We start from the raw sequence: 12,526 nt of genomic DNA on the forward strand, positions 1-12,526 counted from the left end.
GAAACATGAGAAAGCACTTCTTGGTTTTATTATCATGGCTCCAAAGCAAATCACGCATCCAAGGCCTACAGAACAGATGAACTTGCAGGGATTGTGCTGAGCAACACAGAGCTGTCCGGTGGGTGGGAAGCCAGAGCTCTGGTCCTGTAGCAAATCACTTTCCTCACCAACATGGAAATCGCTTTGACTTGCAACAAATAATTATTGAGTTTCAAAATACTTCTGTATCCCTGGGTTGCCGCCCCCAAGCCATCTGATAATATTTTTTACTACCTCTTTAGTTGTATACATATAATATCAGCATTACTTATTACACATAGACTTGTGAATAGTGAATTACATGTCCAGAACAGGGTTTGAGTTCATTCACTAGATTGAATGTCAGGGAACAAAGCATTTGCTTAACTTTTTATTCATTATGGCACAAGATAGAACTTTAAGAAAACCACTGAAAATGGCATCGCCAACATGAAAATTAAGAATAGCATGTTTTATAAAAAAAAAAAAAAAGTCTTTTTTTATAATACACTTTCCCTTATGAAGTGAAAACGTCTCATAAAATACCGAAGCAAATCACCACCTGTTGGTCGTACAATGGTTTTGCAGTTGAAAAACGTCCACATATATTATAGAAGCGCGGTAGGAACATTTTACAATACAACGTTAAGTTTACTGAAGAAAGCATTTCCTCAGTCTTTGGCACAATGTAAGTACAAAGCTGTAGTTTTTTTTTCCAATTATGATTTACTTTACAAAGCATTTCATATAATTTGGTTAACACTGATTACGGGGCAAAGGGAAAAACCATGTTTTGCTATAATTCGAATACTCTGTTTAGATCCTTAAACACCTTATAGTTGGATTCCAGTTTGTAGTTTTGAAAAACACATAAAATTATACATTATAAATATATATTATATATGGTCTACATAAAATTGAACTTGACCTAGAAGGGGAAAGACAACTTGTTAATTCTTCTTTCCTTGTTAGGCACGGCCTTTCTCTTGCTTGATTAACTGCATCTTTTCTAAACAGATTCCAAAAATATATTTCATAATGTATCAAATTTCATATACTCCCAAACATATTCAATATGAAAAAGTACTCAGTGACTATATTTTTCGTATCTCCCTATAAAAATATGGCTTTCTCACATTCTGGTTTTTTTTTTTTTTCCTTTTTTTTACATGTGTTTCTTAGGCATTGAAGGGCTGTCCTCTGTTAAAAGTCTATGGCGAAAGAACAGTAACCTACTTATGCACATTCTAGAACATTCTATAGAATCTCATTGCTTAGTATATCTCATTGCTTAATATAAGTGAAGTGATTAAAAAATGGTTCTTTCTACTTTTTGTCTGTGAATATATATGATTATTATACATAATCTGTTACAGAATATACAATAATCAAAACTGAAGACACATAAATACAGTTAAGCAATACCAAAGCAAGAGTTTTATCTTACACAGAGCCAAGGTGGGTCGTTTTTAGACTGGTTATTGTTATCCGTCTTGGTTTTGGTTTGTTCCTAAGGCTGGCTATGCAAAAGGACTGGATTATAAGTGGGGAGGGGAAGAGGGCTCTACATCTTTAAGTGAATGGAGCTTCTCTTGTGTTGTTTTTTTAAATGTGTAAAAGAAGAAAAATAAGCAAGTGTCCAATTGTCCAACATCCATTTTCCCCCCTATTGACTGGAAGAAGGATGTTGGGGATGGTGAGGGCTCAAGCCTGGGCGTGGGTTCATACCAGCGTTTCCGGGAGGGCGTCGGGGTTGTCGGTTGATAAAAGCTCCCAGATTTGCCACCGCTCTCTCTGCCAGTCGAGCCAGTTGGGTTCACCCAATTTCTTACTGTTCTGATCGCTGGCTGGGGCAGAGTAGCTGCTACTCAGTTTTTGCTGTGTGGCCTGATGCTCCCGCTCAGATGTTTGGCTTCCCTCTTCCGAGGCTGTCCCGGAGCCTTCCTCTGGCCTCTGACGCCTCCACAACAGGGGCTCTGCAGGCTGATGGGAGGATGCTAAGGCTTGCTTCCCCAGACCAGGATACGGAGGCGGAGGCCTCTTGTCATGCCTCCCACTCTCCTGTGGTCTCTGGTACAGAGGTTTGGCTCGGGTCTGCAGCCACACCACGTCCAGCTCGCTCTCGCTCAGGTCTTCGGCACTGCTCAGAGTCAAAGACTGCTCTGACCGGGACGTGGACTGCTCCAATCGCCGGCTGCTGCCCTGGGTGTGGGGCGTGCTGCAGACGCGCGACACAGGAGGGTGGGCCTGGCATTCCGCAATGGTGGCCGTGGTCTGAGTCCTCCGGATGGCCTGCGTGCCACTGTCCAGCTCTGTGGGGCTACCCTGCCACCGAGACCAATTCGTGGACAGGTTCCCTTGAGAAAGGGAACACAGCCCGGGTCGGAGGGAGCTACTTTCAAAAATGTCTCCATAGGAACCTAGAAGCCAGAGAGAGGGACAGGAAATGGAATCAATCTGTCAAATCCTTGTTGGGATTTCCTGTTACTTCCTTCCCACTGCCAACTTCTCGAACTGAGAAAGCACATACACTCTTAGCTGCCTCCGTCTAAAGGAAAAACCAAACAAAACCCAGTTGCTGCTGAGTCGACTCCAACTCATGGCGACCCCCACGTGTGTCAGGGTAGAACTGTACTGCATGGCTGATTTTTCGGAAGTAGATTGCCAGGTCTTTCTTCTGAGGTGCCTCTGGGTAGACTGAAAGTCCAACCTTTCATTTGGCAGCCGAGCACATTAACTGATTGCACCCCCTAAAGAAAAATAACTTCCTAGTAAAAGAAATGACAAAAACTTTTTTCATTATTGGCACAATTCATGTAGCAGCTCCATGACTCTACCAGGTTAGCTGTCAAACTGGATAAAATAATCCTTGTCGCTAATATACTTTTCATGGCAGTCCCCCTCTATATGCCTAGGAAAACGGTTCTGACCCCAGAAAGTGAAGGATCCATTCCCTTCTCATTCAATACAATGTGCAATCCATGGGAGATACAAATGCTAATGATTCCATGAGCCTATCATGTCAATGGAGTCCTGGTGGTGCAGTGGTTAAGAGCTCAGGCTGCTAACCAAAGCGTCGACAGTTCGAATCCACTAGTGCTCCTTGGAAACCCCATGGAGCAGTTCTACTCTGTCCTTTAGGGTCACTATGAGTTGGAATCAACTCAACAGCAATGTTTTTTTTTTTTTTGTACCATGTCAGTAGGAGCCCTGGTGGCACAGTGGTTAAAGAGCTTGACTGCTAATCAATAGGTCAATTGTTCAAACCTACCAGCCACTTCGCAGGAGAAAGATGTGGCAGCCTGCTTCCATAAAAATTTACAGCTTTGGAAAACCTAGAGGGCAGTTCTGCTCTGTCCCATAGGGTCGCTATGAGTTGGAATCGACTTGATGGCAGTGGGTTTGGTTTCGTTTTGGTTATTATGTCAATACAAGTTGTAAGAATAAATGAATTGAGTCAAAAATACCCCATTCAATGCCAGAAGATAATGAACCTAACAGTCAGTGGGTACATTTCCCATTGTGGGAAAGATGGGCTCGTTTTTCTCCAAATCCTTATTGTTTCATTCCAGAACAACATTTCTTAGCCTCCCTTGCAGTTAGAAGACCATGTGAATGAGGTCTGGCCAACATATGTGGAGAGATGTGATGAGAGCCACTTCTAGGCCTGGTTTAATAAAAAAAAAAAAAAGTGTGCTCACATTCCTCTTTGCTCTCTTCCTTCTCTCAACGACCAGCCCAATACGGAGAAACTATGAAAGACATCAAGGGTCCCAAGGGTGATGAAGCCACTGGCTAGATGGAACCTGAGCCTGTGAATGACTCTGTGGAGCAAAGCACACCTTGCCCTCACCCACTCCCACTCTTTCTCACCCCACAAAGTGTACATTGGACCATGACGTAAGAGAGAGATCAACTTGTGGTAAGTCAAGCCTGCCATCCATGGCCGATAGAATACAAGCTAGTACATCGTATATGAAAGGTGTTATGGATTGAATTGTGTCCCCCAAAAGAAATGTGGAAGTCCTAAGCCCTGTACCTGTAAATATGACCTTGTTTGGAAATCAGGGTTTTCTTGTTATGTTAATGAGAGCATACTGGAGTAGAGTGGGTCCCAAACCTAATCCCTTCTGACTGGTTTCTTGAAAAAAGAGCAGAACAGACACAAGGACACATGCACACCGGGGGAAGAGACCATATGAGGAACCACTGACAAGCCAAGGAACGCCAAGGAACACCTGGGGGTATGGACAAAAAGAGACCCTCCCCTAGAGCTGATACCCTGATTTGGACTACTAGCCTCCAAAACTGTGAGTTGATACTTTTGACTTCCTTTCCAAAATTTGGGGAATATATTACTAATTTGAAATACAAAAACATTTACATAAAAAGGTTCCCGAGAACATAAGTCATCACAACAAAAACAAGAGTGAAACAACTTCATTGCCAAAACATTGGATTGTCAACTAGAATCTGCACTGGTGAACTACTATGTGGCCATTAAAAATGATAATAGAAAAGAAGTTAAAACAAAATGAAGCTGCACAGACAGAATGATTCTGTGTTTACATATCAGGTCATTGGCTCTAGGGGAGGGGCCTTCCTTTTCCATAGCCCTGGGCATTCCTTGGCTTGTAGATGGCTCCTCATATGGTCTCTTCCCCTTGTGTGTGTATGTTTTTGTCTATTCTGCTCTTTTTATGAGAAGATGGAATGAATACAGGCAAAGGTTGACAGTACTAGGCTGGAAAGCCTAAGGGTATTTTAATATCCCCGCTTCCCCTGATTTTCAGCATTTTCCAAATATTATTTGGCAAACGTGTATTATGCTGCTAACGAGGCAAACGTTAAACAAACATTAAAAAGCCTATGCAAACTGTCTTTAAAAATAATACTTCACCTGTCATTCCTGGGTCTTTGGATCCACTTTTTAATGTTGAATGCCAAGTTCCCCAGATATTGAAAGGTTCCTCTGACATATCTAGGAAAAAGTGGAACACAAAAACTAAGGTTCAAGGACAAAAATCAACAAACAAAGATTTGTAGAACATCACCTCTGTATAAAGCACGGTATCTGACATTCAGATCTGCCTTTCAGGAGCTTTATTTCGCTCGGGACTTAGAAAAAGGCTCTGTGCATATCATGGCTGTGGGATGCAGAGTAATGGCCCCCAGAGATGTCCACGTCCTAATCCCTGGAACCTTGGTTGGCAACAGTCTTCTAGGCTCTAAGCACATTAACGTGGAGACAGAGGAACAATGGATACAGTTCCTATACGGCCCTCAGGAATACTCTGCTTGTATCAACAGATTCATTGCTGTGTGCATGCATTCATTAGTAAATCCCCTTTGCCCGTCCACGATATTTAAAGAGTAATGCACTGCAGCAGGCTTTCCCACTATCTCATCAAACTCTCACTACAATCCCTGGGTGGTGCAAATAGTTAAATGCTCGCTGCTAACAGCGATTTTTGGAGGTAGATTGACAGGCCTTTCTTCCCAGGTGCCTCTGGGCAGACTTGACCTGCTAGCTTTCTGCTTAGCAGCCAAGTGAGTTAACCATTTGTATCATCCGTGGACTCCTGTGCTTGGTCAGCTTCCCAGATGTGTGAGAATAAATGCATGGACTGCGGGGGTCCCCCAAGATAGCCACTGGGTTCGCCATACCTTCCTCTCTCTAGAGTAGGTGCTCAGCAGGTACTCAATAAATGTGCACTAAATTACACAAAAATAAAAAGGAAGGGAGGAAGAGAAGGCCCAAAGCACCCCATGCCACCACACATACAAGAGGCGAATCCCTGGATTTGGCCAGCTTGGCTCCAGTTACCTTTCCCAAGTCTCGGTCCCGGAGAATTCTCTCTTGACTTCGACGGCAAGTGACCCACCAACATGTACTGCTCTGGCACTTTGTAGAGCTTCTCCGAGCCCCCCGGCGCTGTGTCCTCTTGCATAGCCAGCAGGGAGCGCTCGGACAGCACAGGGGAGTTGTTGTCATAAGGGGAGATGTCTCCGCTGGAGGCCTTGTTGGAGTCTGTGGATGAGTGCCTCCCTCCCATGGCAAATGAAACTTCCGACTGCAGCATGTCAGGGCTTCTGATGCAAGGAGACAATGCCAGGAGCGTAAGTAACCATTAGTGACCAGGTTTAAACAATGCAACCATTACACAAACAACAGAAGAATGTATGGACACAGGAGCTGAAACCAAAAGATCTTTTGAGCAATATTCTAAGACTTCTACGTAAAGAAGGTGAAAGCGTTTCCACATAATGGCCTGCAGATGGCAGTAAAACTTCACAGATGTTATGGGAAACAGCAGCCAGAGGGAGGGAGGGCTGAGAGGGGAGAGGATGAAACAGAGATGGAACCCTGCAGTATCCAACATGTGTCGCTGAAACAGCGGACAGATTAGTTCCTGGGTCCATTTCAAAATTAACGTCTGATGGTGCTCAAAGCAAGGAAGAGCTGGGAGATAAATCTTTTACATTCTTCTATATTAAAAATTTTAAATAATTCATATAAAACTACAATAGAAACTTGTGGTCCATTATGGCTTTTTGGACAACTCTCCCCCCGCCTCCGAAATACTTAACGTAATAAATCCATCCTTTGAGTGATGATGATGCTACTGTGGGAATAATTATTTCAATATAGAAAATGCTGGTCCAAAGGATCAATATATGACCATCCCTAGAGGCCACTGAAGGAGCCCTGGTGGCTCAATGGTTAAGTGCTTGGCTGCTAGCTGAAAGCTTGGCAGTTCAAACCCACCCACCAGTGCCATGGATGAATGGCCTGGCGATCTGCTTCCGTGGCCAAGAAAACCCTACTGGGCAGTTCTACTCTGTCACATGGGGTCGCTACGAATTAAAATTGACTTGATGGCAGAGGCCATTGTATTAAATGCATCTAAAATGATTCTACGAAGCACCAGTGCTTTTGCAAGTGGATATGATACGACACACTAATTGGCATATCGATTACATTTTATATGCGTGTGAGTTGTCACAGCAACAGAAATCACAGTGAAAATGTAAGAGGGACAGGGAAACAAGAGCGTCAGGAACATGGAAAGAGTGTGTGAAGTCTTACCTTGAAACATCTTTCTGTTCTACTTTCCTCAAAAACAGTGGCCCTGACAACATCTTAAAGGGAAATGATCACAGGTTGATTAAAACATCCAGAACCTACTTCTGCTTCCCCCCCTACTTGACTACCCTTTTCTAGTCTTTTCTTTCTTTTGGTTTGATTTTTCAAGACAAATCTTTCGTGTTCTTAATGAAGGCAAAGGCATGCCTGAGCAATCCTGGCCTAGGCAAATGTTTTGGTGCACTCACCACGGGGCATCCAGCTTTGCCTGGGGTTTCCGGCAGGGGTTTGGGTTCAGAGAAAACTATCTGAGTGTCTGTGATATGCCTCGCCTGTCACTGAGGCATCAGGGGCTCAGGGACTTTCTTTCTCCTCAGGACATTTCCTACCCACACAGAGTGAGTAAGCCTTTTCCTTGCCTCATCTCTGAACTGATGTCAGATAATCTTATGGGAAAAAGCCAGAGGACAACCGTGAGAATTATTTTCCAGAACTTTAGGCCTCCACTGAATTTGAAGAGGAAATTAAAAGGAAAAAAAAAAAAAAAAACACTTCTGCTGGAAAGTGGGAGAAAAGTCTTTAACCACCACATCTAATTAAAGAGACAAAGCCTCACGAATTCTGGTTGTGAGACGACGACAACAACAACGAATCTTTTCTCCCATCACAAGATAAGGTTCAGATTAAAGAAACTTTACTATGAACATGAGAAAATGAAGTGCGTTGAATTGTTAGCTACTGTGGAGCTCAGCTCACCACAGGGGTTCTATTTCCTGACCAGGACTAGGAATTATATTACTAGGTTAATCTCGTTTGTTTTCCCTGGTAAATTGACATGTTTCCAGTAATTAACAAAAAAATCTATGTCTACTCAGCAAGAAGAAATCGTTGGTTTTACATTAATAACAGTGGGTAGATAAAGCCTTATTTTGTGGGATGTTTGGAAGAGAGTCAACTCATTAGCCAAAACAAAGCAACCATCAGGGCTTCGAATGTTTCTTGCTGCCTCGAATTGGAGTAAAGTTCTTGGAAGGTCATTTTTAGTGCAAAGGGGGCCCAATAACCCTGTTCCAAGTCTTGCTCCTCTGTCTTACAAAACATATGGAAAAGAACCCTTTACAGAAACTGTCAGAAGTCGAAGACTCCGCGAGGAGTTACGTGCATAAACAAAGCTACCCCAGTGAAGGAAATTTCTTGCAAATATCAGTCCTGGGGACATTTAGATTACTACTGAGCAAGTAGATTATTTTTAACCTCTGGAGCCATGAATCATGAGATAAACAATGCACCTCTCTTTGCAATGACTGTTAAAAGGCTCCAAGTCATTGGAGCTCAACTCCAGTTGGTGTACTGGAGCTGTTGGGACACCTACATGTGTTGTACCCTCCAACGTCATCTTACCACTCTTTCTGTTATTTTCTTTTCCCCAGCCTCTCAACTTTTTTCTCAACTTACTATATTGTTCTACTTTGCATATTTTTGCAAGCTGCTTTTCAAAAAAGTGTCTTTGATTGATGGGCTGTACAGACAGGGAGATCACACCTACTTTAATGGTGGGGGGGAGTTGAAAAGGTGGTAAGCTTCATGAGAGAATTTACTCTGGTTAAAACAAAACACAATACAATTATAACAATAACAAAAATAACTGCTGCTGCATAAGGCTTCTGGTTTTTTCCCTCCACCCCCCCCCCCCCATCTTCATATCCATGATTGGGCGTGTGAGAAGTGAGAGACTGAGAGACGGGGTGGTAGGAAGTCACTGCACCTTTCCTCTGTTCCTCAGGTTAACTATGGAAAATCTTAGTGGTTCCAAAGTAGGCCCTGAAGCGGTAGTGTCCACATCGCCTGGGAACTTGTTAGGGATGTAAATTCTTGTGCCCACCCTAGAACTACTGACAAGACCAGCTATATAATTTGCAGGGTCCACTGCAAAATGAACACGAGGTGTCCCTTGTTCAAAAGTTCTCAAAAATTTCAAGATGGTGGCAGCAGAGCATAAAACCAAGCACAGGGTTCTTCTGAGTGTGGGGGCCCTGTGCCACCACACAGGTCATTGTAACAAAGCCCTCCAGGTGATGGTGATGCACGGGGAAGTTGGAGAACCACTGACAACCCAACTCTCCCTCTCCTCTCAATCTGTAGCTGTGACAATGTACTATGGGTCTGCTAAGCTACAAATTAAGAGGGAAACCATGGATGGTGGCTAAAGCTGCGGGGCTGGCAGTGGGGTGAGCGTGGTGGTCTATAGGAGGAGAGAGGCCCTGGATTCTGGGGTGCTGGGGCCACGGCTGGGCAAAGAACGGAGGGTGTGTCTACTCCAGCCGGTGTCTGGTCCTCCTCTCTCTGCAGTGAGCGTGATTCAGATAACTGAAAGCTTGTGAATCAGAACATGTTAAGGCAAGAGGGGGCAGGAGAGGCTAGCTCGCCTTTCTCTGCTCTTCTGGTTCATTTTCCAAAGTCAAGCCACTAAGGTGAACTAAAGGGCCCCAATCAGAGTAAAACCCGGAGAAGGTGGCTGGAACTGACCCTGGTGATAGAGGTGTCTCTCAGTGAGCACAGCCAATACTTTGGGGGTGGCTGGGGTCACTGCCAGGGACACAAATAAGGCAGAGAGGGGCATCTACTAAGAGCTGGTTCTTCTTCTTTCAGCTACCCAGAGTGTCTTGGTCTTGGAAGGTGATACAGTTTGAGTACACATGGCAAGCAGCTTTGTGAACTCCACTTAAATGAAACAATCCCTTGGTCTGTGAGAACAGTAAAAGTTAACACTTATACAGAGTTCATTATGTGCCAGGCAGAAATTTCTGGAGTTTAGGACACAGAGCTATCAGGGCTTTTCAGAGGACATTTGTCCCTCAGTGGGGACTAGATGCCCAGATAGTGTGGACACCTTTGTTACATATCTACATTTCATTTGTCTGCCCATTTTCCACTTCTGAATCTTTCTATTCTATCCCAAAGTTTCTGGGATATTCCTATTTTATGGAAATGATTGTTGCCAATAAGGGCAGTTTGGCAAATATATAAATAAATTAGATAACATTTATGATGCTCTGTAAGAATTGTTCATATTAAAAAATCATAAATCAGAAAATAAGTCCTCATGATTCAGAAATTGTCTAAGTGGACAGGGCATGAATAAACCTAGGCTCAATGGAGTGGAAATGTGGGAGGTAAAAACAGAACAAGAAAGAAAATTTCCCTGAGTCTGCAAGCTGGAGAAAAAAAGAGAGAGAGAGAGAGAGAGAGAGAGAAAAAAAAAAAGAGACTTTTCCTCTAGGCTACAACTGCCATGCTCGGGGTCCTCTGTGGGTGGCTACAACCTACTACTATCGGTCCACTCTGGGGTGCCCCCGAACGGGGATTACCATCATACGGACCAGCTCCAAATTAGAGTGCTCTCCAATTTCCAGACATCAGTGAGAAAATGAGCCCGGGAAGTAGATTATCAGTGATTTTCCATAAAGCGCTCAGTGTCAAATCTAGAAAAAGTACTGCCCCTTTGGATATCTCTGAAAAATGAGCCACAGGGCCACCAACATCTTCTCTAAGACTTGCCCAACTGTAAGAAGACAGTTCTGAGCTTAGAGCCCCAAGTAAACGTATCAAAACATTCACGTATTCCATTATAGAAAATATTTACTTCAATCAGGGATTCCCTAGGTGAGGAATAGTCTAGAAACACACAGTGACCTCTCTTTCTTCTAAGTTGCAGGGCTTAATGGATCAAGGTTGGGAGTGTTGAGTGGATGGGTTGCCCATTGACACGGGTTTGCCTCCATGCACGGTGGGTTTCCTCATGAGATCTGAAAACCCCAGGCCCACCCACACCATGTGTGGGCAGTTTCAGCTAACCAAACAGGCCTGGGATGAGCATGGAGACTGAGTCACGTTCTCACCCTTAGCGTGGTCCCTCCAGGTCAGGGTGTAAACGCGCTGGCCGGGTGCTGTGGGCGGGCCTGCCCTGCAGCCGGAAGCACAGAACTTGTTCTGTGGATAAATGGAAAACTCCAGTTCAATCGCTGAGCTACCCCAGCGAGGAATACCCGTGGAGATGTCAACATGTGCTGGCTGCATCCTTGGCACAATTGTTCGACTGATAAACCTCAGCCTGTTGGAACTCAAAGCACGTAGCCATCTCGGATGCTGTGAATTATACTAGGAAAGGAATCTGTCACCAGAGCAGCTCTGGATTTAGGGAGGATTTTCAAGTTAACCACGCTCTGTTCTGCAAAGCATCCCTTATGCCGAATCCTAGGGGCCAAGGCACCCCACCCAAAGAGGAGCTGACATGGATCTAAACTTGCCACCCACCCATGCCAGCACTCTCGACATCAGAACTTGCACTGGGTTCTGGTGCAAATTTTCCCTTCGGTTTTATCACTTATTAATTTGCTCCAGTCCCTGGAGAAGGACATCAGGCTTGGTAAAGTAGAGGGTCAGTGAAAAAGAGGAAGACTCTCAACGAGATGAACTGACACAGTGGCTACAACAATGGGCTCAAACATAGCAACGATTGTGAGGCTGGCGCAGGACCAGGGAGTGTTTCGGTCTGTTGTACACAGGGTTGCTATGAATTGGAACCAACTCGATGGCACCTAACAACAACAATTTGCTTCTAATAGACTTGGCATATGGAGGGAGACACTTATGACAGGCGAAGATCAAACAATGCAGATTTCATTCATTTATAGCGTGTCTGTTAAAACACCTTCAAATGAATATTTTGCAAGTGTATAAAGAAGCTGTGAATCACAGGTGAAGTGTCATAAGAAAGGCCGTGATGTACTACACTGCTCAACCCCTTCTGAATGGACTTGCCAGAAAAGGCACATTCATACTCGTTGGAATATTCCATCATGGAACTCCCTAGTCCACATCAAGTTTTCCCCTAAAACTCTCTGGCTGAAAAGGCTTTTTTGTTGGGGAAGTGTCATTTCCAGGGAACTGGAATGGAATGACCATTAATGACAGCAGCTACTGCAACCCAGTAGGATTCATTGCTGTTAAACTACACTGATAATGTCAGATTTCTTAGCTCTGAAAACTTTTGGAAAACCTTTCTGATTTTACAAATCTTCTAGTAAAAGGAAAACAAAAACTGTAGTCCATCCCGTAACACTCCGGGAGAACAGTTTTGTGGAAGAAGGCATTTCTTTTCATGATGATCTTTGAAAGATTAAAATAAACCATTGGCCTGATAATTGATTTGATCATTTCAATGAAATACCATTCAATTACAAGAAAGCCTAACAGCCTTCCAGACTGAAGAAGGCAAATTTCTTAATCAGCAGGCTGAACATCCAGCTACACAAAACAATTCTTTTCCAGTGCTGGAATTTTCTTCTCCCGGACACACACGGTCTTTGTCTGTGGTCCTGATTGGCTAGTAACTGAGTTTTTGCTCCCCATCTTTTTTTT

General features: G+C 43.8%; 1 protein-coding gene across 3 annotated transcripts in view; it reads right to left on the reverse strand.

Annotated features, from left to right (window-relative positions):
* Positions 1–496: 496 nt before the first annotated feature.
* Positions 497–12,526, reverse strand: part of ARHGAP6 (Rho GTPase activating protein 6) — a 501,871-nt gene continuing 489,841 nt past the window's right edge. For all 3 annotated transcript variants that reach the window (XM_003415990.3, XM_064277957.1, XM_064277958.1), the window contains exons 11-13: positions 5,846–6,111; positions 4,919–4,999; positions 497–2,438 (exon numbers count right to left, since the gene is read on the reverse strand). In XM_003415990.3, the coding sequence (XP_003416038.3) occupies positions 1,741–2,438; positions 4,919–4,999; positions 5,846–6,111 (1,045 nt within the window). In that variant the 3' untranslated portion in view covers positions 497–1,740. The remainder of the gene's footprint in view (positions 2,439–4,918; positions 5,000–5,845; positions 6,112–12,526) is intronic.

Source organism: Loxodonta africana, chromosome X (genome assembly GCF_030014295.1).
Source record: "Loxodonta africana isolate mLoxAfr1 chromosome X, mLoxAfr1.hap2, whole genome shotgun sequence".
Lineage (NCBI taxonomy): Eukaryota > Metazoa > Chordata > Mammalia > Proboscidea > Elephantidae > Loxodonta > Loxodonta africana.